The sequence below is a fragment of the Heterodontus francisci genome, chromosome 24 (assembly GCF_036365525.1).
Source record: "Heterodontus francisci isolate sHetFra1 chromosome 24, sHetFra1.hap1, whole genome shotgun sequence".
Taxonomy (NCBI): domain Eukaryota; kingdom Metazoa; phylum Chordata; class Chondrichthyes; order Heterodontiformes; family Heterodontidae; genus Heterodontus; species Heterodontus francisci.
The window spans coordinates 72,334,799-72,361,718 of NC_090394.1; the positions used below are offsets into that span (position 1 = coordinate 72,334,799).

The following is a 26,920-nucleotide window of genomic DNA, read 5'->3' on the forward strand; positions in this document are numbered from 1 at the left end:
TGATCCTATTGAATGGCGGAGCAGATTTGAAAGGCCAAATGGCCTACTGCAGCTCCTATTTCTTATGTTCTTATGTTGTCCAATGCATTAGCCAGTGTGGTTACTTAGGAATCCGGATGTGGCTTCTTAATTAGTAAATAAAAAATGAACAATAGCCATGGTTGTTGGGTCTGTGATTTCAATCCCCATTGGCATGGCGTACAGATGTGAACTTCAACTGCTTTGTGTGTTTGTTGGTAAAATGGTAAGATGAAAAACAGAGTGTGTGTGTTTTTTGATCATTGTGTGTGCCTTACTTGCATGGTTACTGAATGATGGCAGATGTTTGTGATGTAAATATACATGTGAAGTACATTTTCTTGCATTGTGTGAATGTATATAAAATGTTTCACACGTGTAAAATGGGTGCAGCGAGGCCCGATTTCAGACACCAATGTCCTGTGCACCAAGGGGCTGTGCAAAAGGTTTGCCCTGAAATTGGGTCAGGCCATTTTTTTAGACATCTGAGGAGGCCAACTAAAGCAGACATATGCCGATGTGGGGCCCAGTGCCTGTTTCAGGACCCCTCTGGGAAATTGGGCTGACATGCGCGGAATACGAACGAGGCCAGGGTTATCCAGTCCGCGGGTGCCCCCCACCCTAAACCAATAGCCACCACCGAACAGGTAATCACATGATTTTTTTTTCAATTCATGTGGAGCCAGGAAGATCAGGAATGCTGCTCCCAGCACTGTAGCACTCCCGATAGCAGTGCTTGTTACCCGTCACTGCTGCCCCACCCACCTTCTCCCCCCCATACCCCTCTCCAAATGGGACCAACCTGAGGGCCTCTGCTGGAGAGGCAAGCGGCCCACAATTCTTTCTCGAGAGACGGCCGAGCTGCTAGTGAAGGCACGACAGACAACTCGCACAAGTTATCGAATGAGGCCTGAGGCCCAATTTCAGGCTAGCCTCAGCCTGAGCAGGTCCGGTTCTGGGCCCATTTTCCCTGTAATATACCTTAACTGTAGCTGCCATATGATCCAGTGCTCCAGAAATATAAAGAAACGTCTCTTAATTCAGAATACTTAATGATGTTACGTGGAAAAATAATTTTAATGTCAGCTTGAGGGCTATTGCAATATTGGCCCAAGCACCCTGTGAGTTAGGTTGCTGAGGCTTTATTTGAAATGTTTTGGCACTATGCCATTCTAACCCTTGGGGCAGTTGACTTACAGCAAGATCTTTTGTATTGGAGAGTGTTGTTCCAGAGCAAAGCATCATCGTGTCACAAAAGGGCTAACGGTATAATTAAACCATTGCTCAATTAGATGATTGCACTTTCAGAGAGACAGATTTCAAGCAAGATATGTATAGACTCTGCAGCATCTCTGCCCATACGTTGCCTGGACTGAACGTCACGCTGTTGGAGAACATTATGTTTCTCTCAGTCATCTGCTGTTTGATATCTGTGGCCTTGGGTTCTATTTCTGGAAATAGACGGGCTATTGTAACCATCTTCTTCGGTCAATTTGGACCTGTCCCATCTTATGAGCTCCGACCACCAAATCAGTAGTTGCTGTAGCTTAGTGGGTATCATTCTGACCTCTGATGTCAGACGTTTATGGGTTCAAGTCTCCATCTGGAGAGTTAAGGACAGAATCTCGGCCAATGTTCCTAGTACAGTACTGTGCTTATTCCATTATCTCTAGTGACTGATTACCTATGTTAACATTAAAGTACACATTGACCTAAATATAAAGGTCATGAGGGGGTGGAAGTTGCTGGAATTTTGCATTAATTTACGGTCTGGAAATAATGAGCCTTTGTTTTTTCACTTGCAGTAGTTGTTTCAGAAAATAAATGATGCCTGATTGCTGCTTTGCATCTCCCTAACGATACAGCACCAGATGGAAATCTTCATTTAAGGGAGACATGAGCCCATGATATTAAAGTAGATAGGCAGAATTTGGAGTGTGGCCAAGTAGAGAATGAGAATATAATGGAGAAAGTGAATTGCGGCAAAGAGAAACAAAGACACCAAACGATCCGAGGCTAAAGTCAAATTAAAGTGCTACTTTGTGTTTGTACCTGAATACCAGGAGGGCTCAGAATAAGATGCATTTCAGCTATAAAGAGAGACTGGATAGGCTAGGGTTGTTTTCCTTAGAGCAGAGAACGCTGAGGGGAGATATGATTGAGGTATACAAAATAATAGGGACATAGATAGGGTAGATATGAAGAAACTTTTTCCCTTAGCAGAAGTCTCAATAGCCAGGGGGGCATAGATTTAAGGTAAGGGGCAGGAAGTTTAGAGGGGATTTAAGGAAAAATGTTTTCACCCAGAGGGTGTTTGGAATCTGGAACACACTGCCTGAAGGGGTGATAGAGGCAGGAACCCTCACAACATTTAAGAAGTATTTAGATGAGCACTTGAAATGCCATAGCATACAGGACTACGGGCCAAGTGCTGGAAAATGGGATTAGAACAGTTAGGTGCTTGATGGTCGGCATGGACACGATGGGCCGAAGGGCCTGTTTCTGTGCTGTATAACTCTATGACTCTATGCTTAGTTCAAGTTGCATGCATCAACTGGAAAATATATTATGGGTCAGTCTAGGTGAGAACTAATTCCTTATGCGAAGATATGGAATATTCAGGAAAGAAAGAAGGACCTTGCATTTATATAACGTGCTTCCTGATCTCGGGATGTCCCAAGGCTCTTTACAGCCAATGAAGTACGTTTTTGAAGTGTAGTCACTGTTGTAATGTAGGAAAGGCGGCAGTCAATTTGCGCACAGCAAGCTCCCACAATCGGCAATGTGATAATGACCAGATAGATATTAGTGGTGTTGGTTCATTGTTAAATATTGGCCCAGTACACTGCGGAGAACTCTCCTGTTCTTCTTTGTGATAATGCCATGGGATCATTTATGGCCACCTGAGAATGAGAGGGCCTCAGTTTTACATCTTATCTAAAAGACTGCACCTCTGACAATGCGGCACCCCCTCGGTACTGCACAGGATATGTCTAGATTTTGTGCTCAAGTCCCTGCAGTGGGACTTGAACCCACTGCCTTTTGACTCAGCAGCAAAAGCTGTAACTGACACCAGCATTGAGTGTCATAGAGTCATAGAGCCGTACAGCATAGAAACAGGCCCTTCGGCCCACCGTGTCCATGCCGACCATAATGCCTATCTATAATAATCCCACCTGCCTGCATTAATTCCATATCCCTCTATGCCTTGCTCATTCAAGTACCTGTCCAGATGCCTCTTAAATGTCGCTACTGTTCCTGCCTCCACCACCTCCCCTGGCAGCTCATTCCAGATACCCACTATTCTTTGTGTGAAAAATTTACCCCTTTGATCCCCTTTAAACCTCCTCTCTCTCACCTTACATTTATGCCCTCTAGTTTTAGGCACCCCTACCATGGGAAACAGACTCTGGCTATCTACCCTATCTATGCCTCTCATAATTTTATATACCTCTATCATGTCCCCTTTCAGCCTCCTTCGCTCCAGGGAAAACAGACCCGGCCTATCCAATCTCTCTTTATAACTCAGGCCCTCCAAACTAGGCAACATCCTTGTGAATCTTTTCTGTACCCTCTCTAGTTTAATCACATCTTTCCTGTAGTGCGGCGACCAGAACTGCACACAGTACTCCAAATGCGGCCGAACCAACGTTATGTACAACTGTAATATGACGTCCCAACTCTTGTACTCAATGCCTCGGTCGATGAAGGCAAGCATGCCATACGCCTTCTTCACCACCAGGTCTACCTGTGTTGCCACTTTCAGGGAACTATATACTTGCACGCCAAGGTCTCTCTGCTCAACAACACTCCCCAGGGCCCTGCCATTCACTGTATATGTCCTGCCCTGGTTTAACTTCCCAAAATGCATCATTTCACAGTTGTCTGTGTTAAATTCCATTTGCCACTCCCTTGCCCACTTTCCCAGTTGATCTATATCCTGTTGTAACCTTAGACAACCTTCCTCACTGTCCACTATACCACCAATTTTGGTGTCATCGACAAACTTACTAATCATGCCCCTTACATTCACATCCAAGTCATTAATATATACAACAGAGGGCCCAGCACCGATCCCTGTGGCACACCACTGGTCACCGGCCTCCAATCTGAAAAACAACCCTCCACTACCACCCTCTGCCTCCTATCACCAAGCCAATATTGTATCCAATTTGCTAACTCACCCTGGATCCCATGTGTTTGAACCTTCTGGACCAGCCTACCATGCGGGACCTTGTCAAAGGCCTTGCTAAAGTCCATGTAGACAACGTCCATCGCCCTGCCCTTGTCAATCCTCTTGGTCACCTCCTTGAAAAACTCAATCAAATTCGTGAGACATGATTTCCCACGCACTAAGCCATGCTGACTATCCCTAATCAGACCATGACTTTCCAGATGCATATAAATCCTGTCTCTCAGAATCCCTTCCAATAACTTTCCCACCACTGATGTAAGGCTCACCAGCCTGTAGTTCCCTGGCTTATCCCTGCTGCCCTTCTTAAATAAAGACACAGCATTAGCTATCCTCCAGTCTTCCGGTACCTCACCCGTGGCTAACGATGATATAAAAATCTCTGCCATGGCCCCAGCAATCTCCTCCCTTGCTTCCAATAGCATCCTAGGATAGACCTGGTCAGACCCTGGGGATTTATCCACCTTATTGTGCTTCAGGACCTCCAACACCTCCTCCTTTGTAATGTTGATATGCTCCAGGATATCACTGTTCCCTCCTTTGAACGCACTAGCTTCCATGACCTTCTCCACAGTAAATACAGACGAGAAGTATTCATTTAAGACCTCACCCATTTCCCGTGGCTCCACACATAGATTGCCACATTGATCCTTAAGGGGACCTACTCTCTCCCTAGCTACCCTTTTACTCTTAATATACTTATAGAATCTTTTAGGATTCTCCTTTATCTTATCTGCCAGGGAAATCTCATGGCCCCTTTTCGCACTCCTAATTTCCTTCTTAAGTGTAGTCCTAGATCCCCGATACTCCTCGAGGGACTCGCTCGATCCCAGCTGCCTATACCTGACATATGCCTCCTTCTTTGTCCTGACCAGACCCTCAATATCCCACGTCAACCAAGGTTCCCTAAACTTGCCAGCCTTGCCCTTCAATCTAACAGGAACATGCCAGCCCTGAACTCTTCCTATCTCACTTTTAAAAGCCACCCACTTGTCAGACGTCCCTTTACCTGTAAACAGCCTCTCCCAATCAACTATTGAGAGTTCCTGTCTGATGCCATCGAAATTAGCCTTCCCCCAATTGAGGACTTCAACCTGAGGACCAGTCCTATCCTTTTCCATAACTATCTTGAAGCTAATAGAGTTATGGTCACTGGACCCAAAGTGCTCCCCCACTGACACATCAACCACCTGCCCAGCCTCATGTCCTAAGGAGATCGAGTGTAGCCCCTTCTCTAGTAGGGCCATCCACATACTGCTTCAGAAAACTATCCTGGATACTTAACACATTCTACCCCATCTGATCCCTTAGCACTAAGGCAGTCCCAGTCAATAGAGTGCTCTGGCTAGATGTCCTTTCAAGCATAGCACCCAGTTTTGATCACTGAGAAAGCAGGGCACCATTCAAACCCAGTAGTTTGGGCAGACTGGAGCAGAGTCATGAAACTGTGTCAGTGTTAAGAGCAAGGGCTGGTTGTATTGGGATTTTTAGCTTTGAAGGGCAGGCAACACTTTTTTTTAATTCTTTCATGGGATGTGGGCATCGCTGGCAAGACCAGCATGTGTTGCCCATCTCTAACAGCCCTTGACAACTGAGTGGCTTGCTAGGCAGTTAAGAGTCAACCACTTTGTGATGGGTCCAGAGTCACATGTAGGCCAGACCAGGTAAGGATGGCAGACTTTCTTCCCTAAAGGGCATGAGGGAACCAGATGGGTTTTTGATGATAATTTCATGGCACCATTACTGAAACCACATTTAAATTCCATTTTTTCAATTAATTACTTGAACTTATTAATGAATTTAAATTCTACCAGCTGCCATGGTGGGATTTGAACCCCTGTCCCCAGGGCATTAGCCTGGGCCTCTAGAATACTAGTTCAGTGACATTACCACTCTACCACTGTCTCCCCAAGAAGGGAATGTACAGAGATGTGAAAAATGACATAGTACAGAAAGAGTTCAATCTGGAATGCTACTTCAAATGAAATTGAGAGAGTAAGACAAGAGCATAAGTTCAAATTGGTGAAGGGCAAATGATGGACTGAGGGCAGAAAAATGTTTCCTTACGGGATTGGGGGTCTGGTAGGGTAGTGCAGGCCAAATCCCCGGAATCTTTGAGAGATAGTTGGATGTTGTGATGGAGGGAAGCCTGGATGTGTGATGAGGGGATTATAGAACTTAAAGAAGGTGAGCTGATATCCCAGGGGAATTGGCAAAATGAGTCGGGCTGAAGACTGAAGTCTTATCAGGCTTGGATATTCCTCCAGGAATCTGCCCATTTTCAGGCGGTCCAAGACTGGTGTATTGAGAAAAACGTGGGGAGTGAGGGGGGAAATAATAAATATTTATTCAAAATGTATTTCCCAATATTCAGGTGTCCTGGGAGCATAGGAACAGGAGAAGGCCATTCAGCCCCTCGATCCCATTCCACCATTCAATTAGATCACAAGTGACCTGTAGTTTAACTCCAGCTATACGTCTTAGATCCATAATCCCTTAATCCCTTTCCCCAACAAAAATCCATTAATCTCAGTTTTGAAATTTACAATTGACCGCCAGCCTCAACAACTTTTTGGGGGAGAGAGTTCCGGATTTTCACCACCCTCTGTGTGAAGAAGTGCTTCCTGACATCACCCCTGGCTCTAATTCTAAGGTTACGCTGCCTTGTTCTGGACTCCACCAAACCCCTGCCAGAGGAAATCGTTTCTTTGGGAATGATTTTCCTGCAGGCTTTGGGACCCTGATGTCGGGACCACATGGGCTGCTGAGCCCGCACTAGCTGGCAGCAAAGCCGGTGCACAATCCTCCAGGAGGCGGCCTCCTAATTGGCCACTTCCACGCTCGCTGTCCAATTGAAGATGGCAGGAGTCGCTCCTGCCGCTGGCAACTCAATCTCAGAGGGCGGGCACTTCTAGAGTGGGGGGGGTGCTGCTGAGGCAGGTCGGGGACCATCGGGGCGCCTCAACCTGGAGGCGCCCTTGGAGATGTAAAAATAAATCATTATTTTGGGGCGGGGGGGCGGGGCAGAAGGCATTAGGTCCCTTGGAGTGAGGGGAAACCCCTCCACCTGGACTGTTGGGGCCACAGGGGCTGCCTTTGATGCCTGCAGCCCCTTTTTTGCAGGGAAGAAGCCTCCGGCTCCGATGGCACCCTCCAGACTGCTGCAGGGAGGCTGCCTCCATTGAGCTAGTGACCCCTGCATGTGATTGGGGAGTGGGGAGGGCTCCACCGGTGGCCGAATTCCAGCAAGGCTGGAAAATCGTCCCTAGTTGGCGCTTAAGTATGTAAATTGCCTGCCTGCTTCTGTGGAGTGGGGCAGCCGATCCACATTCCTAACTGCCCTGGGAAACTTCCAATGCAACTCCCTGCTCTTTTCCTGGCCCTCCCCATCTCCACTGCCACCACTACAGGGCTGGGAAAATTCTGCCCTTTGTATCTATCCGAGCAACTATTTAAATCATCTTAAACACCTCAATTAGTTATCACTCCTTAATCTTCTATACTCTCAATTAGATCACTTCTTAATCTTCAATACTCAACCATTACAAGCCTGGTGCTTTCTTGGCCCAGATAATCAGTTTCTCTCCGGTGGGACCCCTTTCCCTTCTGCAGGCTGCAACATCTCATCTGGCTCAGTGTAACAGTCTCCAGTTCAATGCCAGCTCTCTTACGGACTGAAGAAGCAGAACATCCCCAATGTAGCGAGTCCCCATTTACTGGCTTTGCCCCCTCTCACCTTGTGAGGGGAGGGGTGGAGGCAGTGCCTCGTAACAAGACAAAGCAGGATTTCTGAATCAGAGCCTAATTCCGGAGCTGCTCAACCAGGAGTCACGCCTGGCTGACCTCCCATGTTGCACCTCCATAAACTTGAACTAATCGAAATCTCTAACCGATGCCAGGTCCCGTTCACCCATCGCCCCTCCTTGTGCTCGCTGACCTACATTGGTTCCCAGTCCAGCAACAACTTGTTTTAAAAAGTTTCACCCTTGTTTTCAAATCCCTCCCTGGCCTCACTTCTCCATCCCTCCTCCAGCCCAACAACATTCCAATATCTCTGCTCCTGCAATTCTGGCCTCTTGCACATCCCCAATTGACCAATTCAGCTGCCCAGACCCTAAACTTTGGAATTTCCTCCCGAAACCTCTCTGTCTCTCTACCGCTCTCTTCTCTTTTAAGATGCTCCTTAAAACCTACCTTTTTGACCAAGCTTCTGGTCACCTGCTGTAATATCTCCTTATGTGGCTCAGTGCCAAATTTTGTTTGATAACATTCCTGGGAAGTACCTTGGGACGTCTATGTTAAAGGTGCTATATTAATGTTGTTGTTGTTGTTACGGTTCAAACAAATTGAATCTCATAGAAACGACAAACTTTATTTGTTGTAATGACTGGAAGAATTGATTGGAATGTCTAGTGATATCAAAAGAATATGTTTGATGCTAATTTACATATAGTGACTAGTGTAACCACTGGCCAAAAAAGTGAACAAGATAGTTGAGAAACATACTCACTTCATTGGTTTAAAGAGTGCCTGTCCATAGTTTTGGAAAGTCAAGATGAGTTTTAGTTGCGTACCTCCAGATTTCATTGCTGTGAGGAAAACACAAATGGATAATTAATTAATATGCAACACTTGTTTAAGAAGGGTAGCAGGGATAATCCAGGTAATTATAGACCGGTGAGCCTGATGTCAGTGGTAGGGAAGCTGCTGGAGAAGTTACTGAGGGATAGGATCTATTCCCATTTGGAAGAAAATAGGCATATCAGTGATAGGCAACATGGTTTTGTGCAGGGAATGTCATGTCTTACCAACTTAATAGAATTCTTTGAGGAAGTGACAAAGTTGATTGATGAGGGAAGGGCTGTAGATGTCATATACATGACTTCAGTAAGGCTTCAGAGCATGACAGCCCCCCATTTTACTTTCATTTTTAGTTATTTTTTCTTCCTTTTTTTTTACATTCTTTTTTACATTTTTTACAATCTTTTTTTGCATTTATTTCATTTCATCTTAGTTTGTTCAGTTTGCTTATCCACTGTTTTTTTCAGGTTTTTTTTTTCAGGTTTGCACTTGCTGCTGTTCAATATTCAGTGTATTCACACCTAATCTGGACTAATGCTTTGTCTTTCAACACACCATTGACATATTGTTTGCCTTTGCTCCGTGACCTTTTGGTCAGCTATGTGGCCTGGTCCAATCTGCACCTTCTCCTTTGTTATCTCTTGCCCCACCCCCACCTCACTTGCTTATAATCTGTGACTTTTCTAATATTTGTCAGTTCCGAAGAAGGGTCACTGACCTGAAACGTTAACTCTGCTTCTCTTTCCACAGATGCTGCCAGACTTGCTGAGTGATTCCAGCATTTCTTGTTTTTGTTTGACTTCAGTAAGGCGTTTGATAAGGTTCCCCATGGTAGGCTGATGGAGAAAGTGAAGGCGCATGGGGTCCAAGGTGTACTAGCTAGATGGATAAAGAACTGGCTGGGCAACAGGAGACAGAGAGTAGCAGTGGAAGGGAGTTTCTCAAAATGGAGATGTGTGACCAGTGGTGTTCCACAGGGATCCGTGCTGGGACCACTGTTGTTTGTGATATACATTAATGATTTGGAGGAAAGTATAGGTGGTCTGATTAGCAAGTTTGCAGACGACACTAAGATTGGTGGAGTAGCAGATATTGAAAGGGACTGTCAGAGAATACAGCAGAATATAGATAGACTGGAGAGTTGGGCAGAGAAATGGCAGATGGAGTTCAATCAGGGCAAATGCAAGGTGATACATTTTGGAAGATCCAATTCAAGAGTGAACTATACAGTAAATGGAAAAGTCCTGGGGAAAATTGATGAACAGAGAGATTTGGGTGTTCAGGTCCATTGTTCCCTGAAGGTGGCAACGCAGGTCAATAGAGTGGTCAAGAAGGCATACGGCATGCTTTCCTTCATCGGATGGGGTATTGAGTACAAGAGTTGGCAGGTCATGTTACAGTTGTATAGGACTTTGGTTAGGCCGCATTTGGAATACTGCGTGCAGTTCTGGTCGCCACATTACCAAAAGGATGTGGATGCTTTGGAGAGGGTGCAGAGGAGGTTCACCAGGATGTTGCCTGGTCTGGAGGACACTAGCTATGAAGAGAGGTTGAGTAGATTAGGATTATTTTCATTAGAAAGACGGAGGTTGAGGGGGAACCTGATTGAGGTGTACAAAATCATGAGAGGTATAGACAGGTTGGATAGCAAGAAGCTTTTTCCCCAGAGTGGGGGATTCAATTACTAGGGGTCACGAGTTCAAAGTGAAAGGGGAAAAGTTTAGGGGGGATATGCGTGGAAAGTTCTTTACGCAGAGGGTGGTGGGTGCCTGGAACGCGTTGCCAGCGGAGGTGGTAGAAGCGAACACGATAGCGTCTTATAAGATGTATCTAGACAGATACATGAATGGGCAGGAAGAAAAGAGATACAGACCCTTAGAAAATAGGCGTCATGTTTAGATAGAGGATCTGGATCGGCGCAGGCTTGGAGGGCCGAAGGGCCTGTTCCTGTGCTGTAAATTTCTTTGTTCTTTGTTCTTTGTATGTATTTTAATCAAAATGCAAATTATTTCCTAATTTGAGGGATGAGCATTTTCTCTCATAGGTTATATGATGTAACATTTTAAAGGGGCACTCATTCATGAATATTTTTGGCACGCCTTTTCTTTTGCTCACAATATAGGAACATAAATAGGCCATTCAACCCCTCGAGCCTAGCCCACCATTCATGGATGATCTTTACTTCAACTCCATTCACTTGCCTTTGCTCCATATCCCTGATCCACCTACCCAGCTAATATCTACCGGTCTCAGTCTTCAACAATTTGATTGACCCAAAATCCAGAGCCATCTGGAGGAAAGAGTTCTAGATTTCCGATGCCCTTTGTGTGAAAAAAATGCTTCCTCATTTCACGTCTAAAATGACTTGCTGTAATTTTGAGATAGTGCCCTATTGTTCTGAATGAGGAAAAAGCCTCCCTGTATCTATTCCCTGTATGTAAATCGCATGAAACTAAATAATTTCACTGGACATCTTCCAAATCAGGAACAACCCTTTTTCCCTCTTTCGCTCCTCAACCAGTTCTGTGGAGAGACTGGAGAAGTTGGGGTTGTTCTCCTTAGAGCACAGAGATTAAAGGGAGATTTCATAGAGCTGTTCAAAATTATGAGGGGTTTTGATAGAATGAATAAGGAGAAACTGTTTCCACTGGCAACAGGGACAGCAACCAGAGGGCGCAGATTTAAGGTGATTGGCAAAAGAACCAGAGGGGGCAGATGAGGAGAATTTTTTTAACGCAGTGAGTTGTTGTGATCTGGAATGTGCTGCCTGAAAGGGTAGTAGATACAGATATAATAGTAACTTTCAAAAGGGAATTGGATAAATGCTTGAAGGGGTGAAAATTGCAGGGATATGGGGAAAGAGCCAGGAAATGGGACTAACTGGATAGCTCTTTCAAAGGTCATGATGGGCCATATGGTCTCCTTCTCTGCAGAATGATTCTATGATTCTAACCAAAAGGCCCTGTGTCAGTGAGATGATGTACACCTATGACTAGGCCTTAATATGGTTCGGCGTTCCCCTTGAAGGCAATGGATGTGCTTGCACTATTTGGGTGGAAATGGGTCAAGATTGAGGCATCTTGTTGAACAGTCCTGTGTGGCTGAGTGGCCATGCCTTCAGGCACTTTGTCACACAGTCAATTCATTTCCATTATGTTCTAGAATAATGATTCTTTGTCGTTGACTGGGTCCGAATACAAGTGAAACTCTTGTTTGCTGTACATGAATGCCAGGATGTGGCCTGCACCATCATGATGACTGCAGGGAATGGAGAACAAAGGGCAATCAGTTAGCAGGGGCTAACATAGAGCAGAAGCACTCCCTTCACTCTACCACAGTGAAATATATTTAATTAACTGTTCCCTAGCTATCCAGATATTCCAGATATCCTCCCACTCCTCTCCTGATGGTGCTGAATGATTCCATCCCTTCCCCCAAGAGGTCATTCTGCATGTGTGAGCCTACATATCATGGCAGGCTATTCTCCCACCCTCGGTAAACCTGAGCTCATCCAGAACTCTGCTCCCTGTATCCTTAACTTGCATCAAGTCCTGTACACCTGTCACCCCTGTATTTGCTGATCTACATTGGATCCTGATCGGGCAACACCTCGATTTCAAAATTCTCATCCTTGTTTTCAAATCCTTCCATGGCCTCACCTCTCTCTATTTTTTGTAACCTCCTCCAGCCCCACAACCCTCTGAGACTGCTGCGTTGCTCCAATTCTGGCCTCTTGTTCATTCCCAATTGCTTTTCAGCTGCCATGGCCCTAAGCTCTGGAATTCCCTCCCTAAACCTCTCCGCCTTTCTACCTCTCTCTCCTCCTTTAAGACACTCCTTAAAACCTACCTCTTTGACCAAACTTTTTGGTCACCTGCCTTAATATCTCCTTCTGCGCCTCGGTGTCAAATTCTGTTTGATATCGCTCCTGTGAAACTCCTTGGGATGTTTTACTACATTAACTGTGCTATAAAAATGCAAGCTTTTGTTGTTGTAGAAAGCATCACTGCTGCACTATTCCTGATCTCCACAGCAGAACATACTACATTAATAAGAAGAGGGAGCCCTGGGTGAAATTAAATTTCCCCTGCCTAAATTGTTCACTCTGTTTTACTGTTTGACTGTTTGACCCAAAGAACCCACTTGATTACCATTGAAACGAATGGAGGACTCGAGAGATTTCTGGAGTGAAAGAAAATTGCAATGGTTGTTCCTTTTGTGCCACGCTTTTCTTCCTTCCTCCCTCTGTTCTTTCTTCTTGTTCCTCTCTTTTCTGTTTGTGACGAATGACTCTTTGTCTTTCAATCTTAAAATTAGAGCTGGGACTTTCAGGGGTGATATCAGAAAGCACTTCTTCACACAAAGAGTAGTGGGAATTTGGAACTCTCTCTCTCTGTGAGAAAAGCTGTCGAGGCTGGAGGTCAGTTGAAAATTTCAAAACTGAGATTGATAGATTTTCGTTAGATGAAGGATATTAAGGGTCATGGAACCAAGGCATGTAAATGGTGTTAAGAGGCAAATCAGTCATGATCTAATTAAATAGCAGAACAGGCTCAAGGGGCTGAATGGCCTACTCCTGTTTCTAATCTGATGACAAGAGAACAATGAGGTAAATTGTGTGCAAGTGGAGAATCGCATCACTCGTGTGCATGACTTCATCATAACAAAAATGAGCAATATAGTTCGTCCCCTTCCTCAAATTTAACACGAGAGGTATTTTGCATGAAGATGCTGCCTGTTTTAACATTAAAAAGATACATTTTCCTATTTAGAGCAGGGTGATTCTGGAACCCAGCCAGTGTACATAATCTTCTTCGTCAGTAATGATGAGAAAGCCTGTGATCAGCTGCAGGGCTTTATAAATTTTAAAACAGGTTTTTTTTTTTATTACTGCGTGCACCTGATGATATTAGTGCCCAACCTGAGGAAACAAGAAGCAATCTTCGCTCAGTTCTCCTGAGATGAAAACGTCATCTTGAATTAACTGGTGACAAGTAGAGTATTTCTGCAAAAGCAGTGTAGCTTCTACACTTGATCTTATACAGGACAAATTATATAATACATTAATAATGCTTGGCCTGGAGGAAGTATTTCGGAAACAATGTCACAGGACCTTCTCTCCATGCCTATACCTCTTTCTCCTTTACTTTATCGTGCACCTTGCTTTTTCCTTTCTCCTTGTATATTTTGTCAGTCCCTCCCACACCATTCCCTTTGTTTGTGCAATCTTCCATCCCTATTTTCAGTTTTTATCTCAGTTTAACGTCTTGCTGGTTAGGTTTCTTCATATTTAGATAATGTTTCTACCTTTTCTTAGCCTTCTTTAGGGTCAGATGTGTCTCAGTGGTTAACCCTCTCTTGTCTGAGTCCAAAACGTCATTGCCTAAAGTCCCATCTCCAGAGACCTGAGCACAAAATCTCAACTGATCCTCCCAGTGCAGTACTGAGGGAGTGCGATGCTGTCTTTCAGCTGAGATTTTAAGCCATCTGAATGTAAAAATGCCCATGGCACTATTTGAAGAAGAGTAGGGGAGAGCCCCCTCCCCGTGAGGTGGCCAATGTTTATCCCTCAACCAATGTCATTACCTGGTCATTATCTCACTGTTGTCTATGGGAGCTTGCTGTGCGCAAATTGGCTGCCGCACTTTCCACATTACTTATGAACATAAGAAATAGGATTGGGAGTAGGTCATTTGCGCCTTGAGCCTACTCCACTATTTAATAAGGTCATGGCTGATCTTCGACCTTATCTCCACCTTCCCACCAAATCTCCAAGTCCTTGCATTCCCTTAGAGTCCGAAAATCTATCTGTCCCAGCCTTGAATATACTCAATGACTGAACATGTACTTGGGTAGAGAATTCCAAAGATTCTGAGTGAAGAAATTTCTCCTCATTTTAGTCCTAAATGATCGAACCCTTATGAGACTGCGACCCCTAGTTCCGGACTATCTCGCCAGCGGAATCAGCATCTACCATGTCAAGCCCTCTCAGAATCTTATATGTTTCAAGGAGAAACTCAAGATTACAATAGTGACTACACTTCAAAAAGTACTTCATTGGCTGTAAAGCACCTTTGGACGTCCGGAGATTGTGAAAGGTGTGGCAGAGGTGCAAGTCTTTCCTTCCGGACCTGAGGGATATGGAATGATGGAGTTGAGATACAGATCAGCCATGATCTAATTGAATGGTGGAGCAGGCTTGAGGGGCTGAATGGCCTCCTCTTGTTCCAATACTGACTGGTGATACCTTTTATCATTTAGCAACTGCTGTACAATCTCCTTATAAAGAGCTCTGCCGTGCCTACCATTCTATTCTCTGACTTGTTGCCATGGAATAGCTAGGACTTAATATTCAAGCCTGTGGTGCTCTCAGTGTCTGTAGTCAGGACAGTTTTGGTGTCTCCTGTGAACATTCCAGAATCAGACTAATTGCACTGCTGAGTGGGGGAGACGCCAGAGGAATACATTAACTTATAATGAGGCTGTGTTACTACTCACCTTATCCCCTCTCCACTGCAGTACCATGGAGAAATGTTTTATTTGTACATCAAAATGTTGCCGCACTTTAAAAATCAGGAAGATTTACCTCTGTAGTGAACAATTCTGTTCGACTTCCCTCTTGTTTTCTTTCTTCCTTTTATATCATAAGGATTCTATCCTTTGGCATCCACCTTTGCATTTCCTGTTTATCTTCTCTTCCTATCTCTGTGGCTCATTCCCTCTCTTCAGCTCGCCCTTTATCTACTCCAAGATCTCTGCTCTCCTCCAATTCTGGCCTCTTGCGGATCTCCAGTTTCCTTCACTCAACCATCGGTGGCGGTGCCTTCAGATGCCTAGACCCCAAGCTCTGGAATTCCCTTCCTAAATCTCTCCAGCGCTCTCTCCTCTAAGACGTTCCTTAAACCTACCTTTTTGGCCAAGCTTTTGGTCGGCTGTCCTAATATCTCCTGATGTGGCTCAGTGTCATACACTATTTGATAACGCTCCTTTGAAGTGCCTTGGAATATTTTTGTAGACAGAAACCAGCACTGCTCCCCATTCTTCAAATCTCCCTTCTAATTCACGATGGCATTCCTCCTCAGTTCTCACCACACCTCCAGGGAAGCTGCTATCATAAGGGATTGAATCTCTGCTCTCGTTGTGGGCAGGGTTCCTGACCTGGACATACTAACATGAAAGATCCAGCAACAGGATGCAGCAGACCTTCGATTCCCCTGAGCATCAGCTTCAGTGGGTGGGGGGAGAAGAGTCAGGCACAACAGTGTCAGTGCAAACTGGAGGAGAGGACTGGAGAACAGAGCCTCTTTGACATTGGGAGATGGTGCTGTTTGATCAAGGAGGACAGTTGGAGGCGGGAGGAATAAAAAGCTAGTATCAGTAATGGTGACCATGAAACCACTGGTTTGTTATAAAAACCCATCTGGTTCACTAATATTCTTTAGGGAAGGAAATCTGCCGTCCTTACCTGGTCTGGCCTACATGTGACTCCAGACCCACAGCAATGTGGTTGACTCTTAACTGCCCTCAAATGGTCTAGCAAGCCACTCAGTTGTATTCAAGAAGCCAGCACCCCACCACCTTCTCAAAGGCAGAAAATATTGGCCTGACCAGTGACACCCACATCCCATTCACAAAATGTTTGTAACCCTCCTGTCCAAACAGAGACAAATTTTCCCGTTTTCCTGCAAAACAGCCAGTGCTGAGTTTGTTTGGTGGCAGTGCACACTGGCAAAAGAGCTGAACTCCAGAGGTGAGGTGATAGTGACTGCCCTTGACATCAAGGCAACATTTGACCGAGAATGGCATCAAGGAGCCCTAGCAAAACTGGAGTCAATGGGAATTGGGGGAAAATTCTCCACTGGTTGGAGTCATACCTCGCACAAAGGAAGATGGTTGCGGCTGTTGGAGGCCAATCATCAAGAAACTCGACACCATCCAGGACAATGCAGCCCGCTTGATTGACACTCCATCCATAAACAGCCACTCCCTCCACCACCGACACACAGTGGCAACAGTGTGTACCATCTACAAGATGCACTGCAGCAATGCACCAAGGCTCCTTAGACAGCACCTTCCAAGCCCACAACCTCTACCACCTAGAAGGACAAGGGCAGCAAATGCATGGGAACACCACCACCTACAAGTTCCCCTCCAAGTCACACACCAGCCTGACTTGGAACTATATTGCCATTCCTTCACTGTCTTTGGGTCAAAGTCCTGGAACTCCCTTCCTAACAGCACTGTCTGTGTATCTACCTCACATGGACTGCAGTGGTTCAAAAAGGCAACTTACCATCACCTTCTCAAGGGCAATTAGGGATAGGCAATAAATGCTGGCCTAGTCAGCGATGCCCACATCCCATGAATGAATAAAAAAAAGTCCCGTCATCACTGCAGGAGTTCCTCAGGGTTCTGTCCTAGGCCCAACCATCTTCAGCTGCTTCATCAATGATTTTCCCTCCATTATAAAGTTAGAAATGGGGATGTTCGCTGATGATTGCACAATGTTCAGCACCATTTGCAACTCCTCAGATATTGAAGCAGCCCATGTCCAGATGCAGCAAGACGTGGACAATATCCAGGCTTGGGCTGATAAGTTGCAAGTAATATTCGTGCCACACAAGTGCCAGGCAATGACCGTCTCAAACAAGAGAGAATCTAATGAGCTCCCCTTAATGTTTAATGGCATTACCATCACTGAATCCCCCACTATCAACATCCTGGGGGTTACCATTGACCAGAAACTGAACTGGTCCAGCCACATACATATTGTGGCTACAAGAGCAGGTCAGAGGCTGGGAATTCTGCAGCAAGTAACTCACCTCCTGACTCCCCAAAGCCTGTCCACCATCTACAAGGTGCAAGTCAGGAGTGTGATGGAATAATCTCCACTTGCCTGGATAGGTGCAGCTCCAAAAACACTCAAGAATCTTGACACGATCCAGGACAAAGCAGCCCACTTGATTGGCACCCCATCCACCACCTTCAACATACACTCCCTTCACCACCGATGCACAGTGGCAGCAGTGTGTACCATCTACAAGATGCACTGCAGCAACTCACATAGGCTCCTTTGACAGCACCTTCCAAACCCCTGACCTCTATCACATAGAAGGACAAAGGCAACAGATGCGTGGGAACACCACCATCTGCAAGTTCCCCTTCAAGCCGCACACCATCCTGACTTGGAACTAGATCACCATTCCTTCATTGTCACTGAGTCAAAATTCTGGAACTCCCTTCCTAACAGCACTGTGGATGTACCTACACCACAAGGACTGCAGTTGTTCAAGAAGGCAGCTCACCACCACCTTCTCAAGGGTAATTAGGGATGGGCAATAAATGCTGGCCTGGCCAGCGACGCCCACATCCCATGAATGAATAAAAAAAGGCTCATTCAGAAAACTGGGCCCTTTAAAATCCAGTTTTCTGCATGTTTAAATAACTAATGTGAGTTTATGGAACTCACATCAATTAAACCAGAGGTTTCGTGCAATAATTCTGCATTTCAAAGTAGAAAGCATGAATTGCTCTTACTCGCTGCTAAACCTCTCATCATTGCTGCAGAGCATTGTGTTCCTACATCACTGAGGCCTCCCTAACTTCTGCTTTTTCATTCTGGCAATCTTGACCAGTAGAAATGGCTGGCAGGGAATCCAAGAAAAGAATGTACATTCTGAGTGCCTCATTGTTCAGGACCAGCAGGACAGATTGGTGCTTGTGGGGTGGTTTCACATGGGGAGGAGGCAGCATAATGCGTGTCCACTGAGGCTCAGTGGATAGCACTCTTGTCTCTATGTCCAGAAGGTTGTTGGTTCAAGTTCCACTCCAGGACTTGAGCACATAATCCAACCTGATATTCCAGTACAAGACTGAACGAGTGCTAGATTGTCGTTTGGATGAGCTGTTAAACTGAGACCCTATCTGCCCTCTGTTGGATGTAAAAGATCCCTTGGCACTATTTTGAAGAACAGGGGAGTTTACCTTGATGGCCTGGCCGGTATTTATTCCTCAATCAACATCACAAAAAACAGATTATCCGGTCATACTGTGGGTGTACCCGCACCACATGGACTGCAGCGGTTCAAGAAGGCAGCTCACCACCACCTTCTGAAGGGCAATTAGGGATGGGCAATGAATGCTGGCCTAGCAAGCGATGCTCACATCCCAAGAAAAGAATTTTAACAAATCACATTGCCGTTTTTGGGATCTTGCTGTGTGCAAACTGGCTGCCACGTTTCCTTCCTTCCTTCATTCCCACTCACTCAAAGAAAGATGAGGAACTCAACAATAACAGCAACCTGCACCCCCTCCATGGACTCGCCCCCTCCCTATCTCTGTAAACCTCCTCCAGTCTCTCAAGCCTCTGGGATCTCTGCCTCCTCCAATTCTGACCTCTTGAGCATCTCTGATTTTAATCGCTCCACCAGTGGCAGCCACGCCTTTGGCTGAATAGCTCTGGCATTCCCTCTCTAAACCTCTCCGCCTCTTTACCTCTCCTCCTTTAAGATGCTCCTTAAAGCTTACCTCTTTGACCAAGCTCTTGCTCATCTGTCATATCTCCTTATGTGGCTCGGGGTAAAATTTTTGTTGAAAAATCGCTCCTGTGAAGTGCCTTGGGATGTTTTGCTATGTCAAAGGCACTATATAAATGCAAGCATTTGTTGTTGTTGTACGTAGTCAGTTTGACATCAAGAAATATCCTGAGGAACTTCTCAGAGACGTAAACACCAAGCCAAGGAGGACTGAGGTGAGGAGGAGGGACCAAAAGCCTGTTCACAGAGGTAGGGCCTTAGAGGAAGAAACGGAGGTGGAGAAGACAAAGGAGTTTAGGAAGGGAATTCCAGAGACTAAGGCAGATGAGGGTTTGGTCACCAGTGGTGGGGTTGAAGGGTGGGGGAATGAACAAGAGACCAAAGTCAGCACGTGTTCAGGGTGGGGTTGCAGTTGTAGGGCTGAAGGAAGTTACATGGTACCCATGCTACCCCACCCTCAGTGACCACTGTGTATTAGAACGAAGGCCTGCTCCTACTGCTTGTTACTTGTTTGCTGAAAGCAACTTAGTTGTAGGGATTTCAGTCCCATGATCAAAAAGAGAAACCCCAATGGCCTATATTTTCGAAGGAGCTGGAGTAACTCCAGAGGGAAAATCTGCAGCATCTGTTTGACCAGTTCACCACTCGCTCACTGCCACTCCAGGCTGTTTATGTTGAAAGTGACCATGTTGTGCACAATCCATTTAATTAGACATGGGCAGCTGTACTCAAACTCCATTTGGATAATGGAAATACATGTGATGTAAGTTGAGGATTTATAACTGGAGATTTAATCACATGACCTATTGCCTCCAACTGCACTGCCCCCACATTCTCGCCATCAGTCACCCAACATGTCCGTCTTCAAGGTGTCCTGCCTTCATACACCAATAGGAAGCTGAGTAGACTTTTCATTACCAAATTGAATGATTCTTGACTGTCAGTCAAATCACCATTTCTCCCCCATGTCTGATATTTCACAACTAATAAATTGTTCAAATATACTTTTTTCAAACACAATTTTGTTTACCATAACCATGATTTCTCTCTCTGGATGTTGCTCGTAGCAGTCCAGGAGTTTAGTCCTGGAGACTCCAGATCAATCCTGGAGAGTTGGTTACCTTCATTTAGTTGTGCCATAGTAATGCCTATGTGTTTCTCAGCAAAAAATGTTTCTCAGGGCAATGAAGAGAGGGCTGGCAGGAATGTCAAAATTAAAGGGGCTGATAGCCTATGCTTTACAAGGCATTGACTCCATAGGTCACAGTGCTCTCTATTAAAAAGGTTTCACTTGTACCCAGTGCAGGAGATCAGTAGCTATGCCAAAGTCTCTGATGTGTTGCCTGATAAAAAGGGGCTGAAGGGTCAAAGATTGCGGTATTTTACTGCTGATACATAAATCAATACTGTTGCCTGTGATGTTTGACTCTCTCTGATAACACACAATGGGCAAGTTTCATGGAGTACTCAGATCAAACAGATACCTCAACAGTTGCATAATTCACGTCTGTGATTACTTACTGCACATGCTCCAAGGCCAGCAATCTGCTGGGAGCATTTCACATGTGACGTCAAGCTTTTGAGATTTACTCACCCGTCACCAGTACCGAGTGACAATAAGACTCATGGAATGGATGAGAATTGTACAGTTCTTGAACCCGCCCGACTCCCACAGCAAACATACATGACTCTCTGGCATTATAGCCCTTTTCAAGCCCTGTTCTCGCTTCTTCCACATCTGGAGAGTCACTCCTTCAAGAACAGCCACGGTTCAAATGTCTCCTCATTCATGAATTTGTCAGTGAAGTGAAGCTGGCCTTTTCCTATATATTGGAACTGCAGCTGAAGCAAATGTACCCACCATACACAGGCCCTCACAGTATGTGATAGGAACGTAGGAACAGAAGGAGGCCATTCAGCCCCTTGAGCCTGTTCCGCCATTCAAGGAGGTCATGGCTGATCTATGACCTAACTCCATGTACCCACTTTTGCCCCATATCCCTTAATGCCTTCCGTTACCAAAAATCTATGAATCTCAGAGTTAAAATTACAATTGATCCAGCATCAACTGCTGTTTGTGGAAGAGAGTTACAAACTCCTACCACCCTTTGTGTGTAGAAGCATTTCCTAACTTTACTCCTGAAAGACCTGGCTTTAACTTTGGGACTATGTCCCCTAGACCTAGACTCCTCAACCAGTGGGAATAGTTTCTCTCTATCTACCCTATCAGTTTCCCTTAATACCATGAAAACTTTGATCAAATCACTCTCTAACCTTCTAAATTCCAGGGAATACACCCCTTGTTAGTCATCACCTGACCCTAGCACGGCAGAGGTGGTGATGTGGAGAGATAGGAACAACTTGAAGGTTGCTACTAAGGAGTTGAGCACTGAGATGCATGTAAATTGATGCTAGATAAGCATATGAGGGAGAAAGGAGTAGAAGGTTATAATGATAGGGTGAGATGAAGTAGGCTGGGAGGAGGCTCATGTGGAGCATAAACATCAAAATAGATTGAGTGGGCCGAATGGCTAATTTCTGTGCTGTAGACTCAATGTAACTCAATGTCATCTCTCGCCCAGGGTCATCCCCATCTCCCGCAGAGTTATCACTGAAAGACAGAAATACGCCATCCCAGATTGCTGCCCCAATTGAACGATAGTCACACAAGCCGGAATGCTATCTCAGCTGTCAGCGCACTCAACAAAATATATGGCTTTCATTTCAGGACTTCCATTTCAGCACTGCAGACAGAGTACAGGGACGTCTTGGGGAGATATATCTTGGCCATCTACAAGCACCTCAAGGCCAATGGGCAGCCAGCCATGAAGGAAGATCAGTGTTTAGGGGACATGTGAGGGTCATTCAGTTATCGGTCCAGAAACTGCAAGTGAATCCAGTCACATCTGCAGGCATAGTTCTCATCTGGATGTAACCGAATCCTACAGACAGACTCGGCCTTTAGTTTAACTATCGCAGTAGTGGTTGCCTTATCTGGGGGAAGTGAATAGAAAGCCACAACTTACAAACCGGCATGTGCCCTTCACATGGGAATACCAAGAGCACCGTGTGCTCAAAGCTGCCCTAAACTCAAAAGTTCCCCGATAAGCTACACCATAAATTGTCCAGATTACATCTTTACACACAATTACATAGAATTTACAGCATAGAAACAGGCCATTCGGCCCAACAGTTCTATGCCAGTGTTTATGCTGCACACGAGCCTCCTCCCACCCCTCTTCATTTCACCCTACCAACATATCCTTCTGTCCCTTTCTGCCTCATGTGTTTATCCAGCTTTCCTTGACTGCATCTTCACCTCAAATACTTTCAAGTGGTCGTGAGTTCCACATTCTCACAACTCTCTTGGTAAAGAAGTTTCTCCTGAATTTAAGTACACTCAAGGATGTATATTCATTAAATGAGAAACTAGCATTGCTCCAGTGTAGTTATGAGGTGAAGGTGCAGCCTACTTGGGGTCATGTTTTCTATTTGCCTCATTCATTGCGTTCAAAGTCATTACTCCTCCTTCCCTTCATGCTTGTGACATGTTATATACTTGTCCGATTTATAATAGAATACACGTTGGAACTGTGGACACTCTGGTACAAGTCACAGAATCTTATAGCACAGAAGGAGGCCATTCAGCCCATTGTGTTGTGCCAGCTCTTCGAATGAACTAGCCAATTAGTCTCCCTCCCTCCAGCTCTTTTCCCCTAACCCAGCAATTTTTTCTTTTCCAAGTATTTATCCAATTCCCTTAGCAAAGTTACTATTGAAAATCTGCTTCCACCATTCTATCAGGCAGTGTTTACCAGATCAATAACAACTCACTGCATATAAAATAAAATCCATATCTCCCCCCTGTTTTTTTTGCCAATTCTCTTAAACCTATGTCCTCTGGTTACTGACTCTCCTGCCAGTGGAAGTGGTTTTCCCTATTTACTCTCTTAAAACCCCATATAAATTTGAACACCTCTATTGAATTCCCCCTTAACTTTCCCTGCTTTAAGGTGAATAACCCCAGCTTCTCCAGTCACTCCGCACAATTGAAGTTCCTCATCCTGGTACCATTCTAGTAAATCTCCTCTGTTCCTTCTTCAAGGCCTTGCCATCCTTCCTGAAAATGTAGTGCCCAGAATTGAACAAAATACTGCAGCCGAAGCCTAGGCAGTAATTGGTAAAGGTTTAGCATAACTACTTCTGATTTGAATGCACTCCCAGGGAAATTCTATATGGGCTCAATTAACACCACAGACTGCTTAGGACCTTTAATAAAGAGGAAGTCCAGGATAATTCTCAGTAGTGGAGAAAATTAATCCCAACACGCATAAACTATTGTTTAAAAAAAATTGCTTCAATTTCCTTTCTCCATCCCTGAATGTTCAGGCTATTTTTAGTTCACTCCTGCAGGCTCAGTTATGCTCCAGCCCTGCAAGAGGAAGGGGCCATGTTGCTGTGCTTTTGGTAATGTTTCTGCCAACACAGATTTAGAACTGGACTGTTCAGCAGTGCACAGGCTGACCTGCATTCCGATCTTCCCTCCCTCCTCCCTTCTCTCCCTTCTCTCCGTTTGACCCCGCGTCACCAGCATAGTTACAATCTGGAGCTCATAATGTGGGGAATTGTGCAGGCCTGGCTGCATCCATCATCCCTGTGACAAAACACTCATTCACCAGGAAAGCTGTGTCTCCAGCTGGCAAATGTATGGACATTTAACCGAACACTTTACAGCTCATTTGTGGGAAATGGTTGCGCTCAATGCTGTATCTTATAGACAATGTTACGAGAGTGCTTCTATTTTTAGTAAAATATGTTTTAAGGACTTATAGTTGAATTATGGACATTGATTCATTGGATGATTGAAGAGATGCTGAACTTTGTGTTTTATAAAAAGATCACCAACTTATCTTATAAACAAGCCCTTACTGGAAGGCACCTGTTTTCAGATAAAATACCAGCAGGGAGCTTGTTGTAATGACTTGGAGAAGATGTTTACAGAGAAGTGACAGGTCAAGATTTATAGAGGTCAGGAGGCTTGAGTTCTGGAATGTCTTTGGTTTCACTTTGAATTGTTAAAAAAGACAGTTGGCTTGTGCCTACCAAGAAAACCCAGCTCATCTCTTTCTCTCTCTTGGAAAGAAACCCTGCATATCCAGTGTGTGGGAACTGAAACCTCTGTAGCTGCATTTCTTGGAAAGCCTACCCAAACTGATCTTCAACATCACCTAGAAAGAACTGATCGAGGAAGATCCCAGTGACTATATGCATTTGGGATGCCAAACCAAAACAAAGAACATTTTTCCATATCTTCTCTTTTTTCTTCAAGAATGAGCAAGTATTCAGCCTAAGTTTTTTTTTGTCTGTTCTTCTTGTAATAGAGCTCGAAACAAAAATTCCTTTTACTTTTCCAGTTAACCGATGTTACATCGGGGCGGCACAGTGGCGCAGTGGTTAGCACCGCAGCCTCACAGCTCCAGCGACCCGGGTTCAATTCTGGGTACTGCCTGTGTGGAGTTTGCAAGTTCTCCCTGTGTCTGCATGGGTTTCCTCCGGGTGCTCCGGTTTCCTCCCACATGCCAAAGACTTGCAGGTTGATAGGTAAATTGGCCAGTAGCAATTGCCCCTAGTATAGGTAGGTGGTAGGGAAATATAGGGATAGGTGGGGATGTGGTAGGAATATGGAATTAGTGTAGGATTAGTATAAATGGGTGGTTGATGGTCGGCACAGACTCGGTGGGCCGAAGGGCCTGTTTCAGTGCTGTATCTCTAAAACTAAAAAAAATAAAGTATATATGTGTGCGTGACTGTGAGGGCTAAGGTAAAAAGGGAACTGTTATATTTCAATCTGTGTGTTTATGATTTGCTTCATTACTGGTTAAGACTTGTTTTATAATAAACTCTAATTTTGTTGTTTGTTAAAGAAACCGGGTTGGTGTGTTTTATTCTGGGATAAAAATAGCGTCTATGATTGACCGTATCAGTAAGTGGGAAAAAAATTAAATACGTATTGTAACCTGTGGAAAAGTGGAACTGGAATAAACAGTGCACTCCTTCCACCTCAGTCATAACAACAATTACAATGCATCTACAGAACAGAAGCAGGCCATTTGGCCCAACAGATCCAAGCCAGTGTTTATGCTCCAGACAAGCCTCCTCCCTCCCCTTTTAATCTCACTCTATTAGCATAACCTTTTATTCCTCTCTCCCTCATGTGTTTATCGAGCTTCCTTTTAAATGTATCTATGCTAGTCACCTCGACCACTCCCTGTGGTAGCGGGTTCCACATTCTAACTACCCTCTGGGTAAAGAGGTTTCTCCTGAATTCAATTTTAGATTAGAGATACAGCACTGAAACAGGCCCTTCGGCCCACCGAGTCTGTGCCGAACATCAACCACCCATTTATACTAATCCTACACTAATCCCATATTCCTACCAAACATCCCCACCTGTCCCTATATTTCCCTACCACCTACCTATACTAGTGACAATTTATAATGGCCAATTTACCTATCAACCTGCAAGTCTTTTGGCTTGTGGGAAGAAACCGGAGCACCCGGAGAAAACCCACGCAGACACAGGGAGAACTTGCAAACTCCACACAGGCAGTACCCGGAATCGAACCCGGGTCGCTGGAGCTGTGAGGCTGCGGTGCTAACCACTGCTATTTTGCTATATCAATACTTTTATTTGTGTGATGTTGATGTGTCTGAATGGAAGCTTCACAAAATCACTAGATTCAGGAGAATTCCTGGTTCCCTGACCTGAAAAAAAATCCACCTTGCACACAGATGATGAAGCCAATCCTAATATTGTAATTACTGTAATTTTTAGCCTATATTAATTAAAGTGCATGAACATCTTAAATGAAGGCAAAATACTTTTAACTCTGGCTCATAGCCCCGGGGAGAAGGGCAGAAATGTGCGGAGGACACACGGGGGTGGGGTGCGGGGGGGGGTGGGGGCGGGGGTGGGGTGTGAAATTTGGTGGCAAAGCATTGGATGTTTTAGTACTTTAAAGGCACCATATATTTGTTGTACCAGGTAACTTCTAAAGGAAGCTTTTCCCTGGGGGGCGGGGGGAAGTAATAATTGACGATTAATAATTGAAATATTGTAGACTGGGAACTGCAATATTCCAGTGGAGGGGCACCTCAGAGATTTTTACCCCTTAGTCAAAACATTAGTGGTGCCAGTGTAATCCATTCATCGAATATGTCCCGCAGGGTTGCTTTCAATCTGGACCTTCCTAATTATTTATGGGAGAAGTCAGTTCTGCTAAATTGCCCATCAGTTCTAAAGGGAGACACAGCTATATTTTATGGCCTGGAAATTTTATCAGAGCTGCTCCCTCAATTCTGTCATAACGGTCAGATGTATGCCGGAAATCCCATTCATGCGCATGAATGGGAATTCCAGCACACTTCCGGATAAATGATGGCGGAGGAGGGAAGCAGCTCTGAGGGAAATCTCTGGTTTACTCGCAGTGGGGAGGGGATGGAGGTGGGGGTGGGGACGACGACAGATTCACTTTACCTGTCCAGTGGGAAACGGGGATTGGATGGGTTTCCCATTTAACTCCATTTACCCCAC

At 45.0% G+C, this 26,920-nt stretch overlaps 1 protein-coding gene across 1 annotated transcript in view; it reads right to left on the reverse strand.

Moving 5' to 3' along the window:
• Positions 1 to 26,920, reverse strand: part of LOC137383523 (extracellular serine/threonine protein kinase FAM20C-like) — an 89,645-nt gene that overhangs the window by 38,475 nt on the left and 24,250 nt on the right. Inside the window, exon 3 of the mRNA XM_068056566.1 lies at positions 8,721 to 8,799. Coding sequence (XP_067912667.1) covers positions 8,721 to 8,799 — 79 coding nt within the window. The remainder of the gene's footprint in view (positions 1 to 8,720; positions 8,800 to 26,920) is intronic.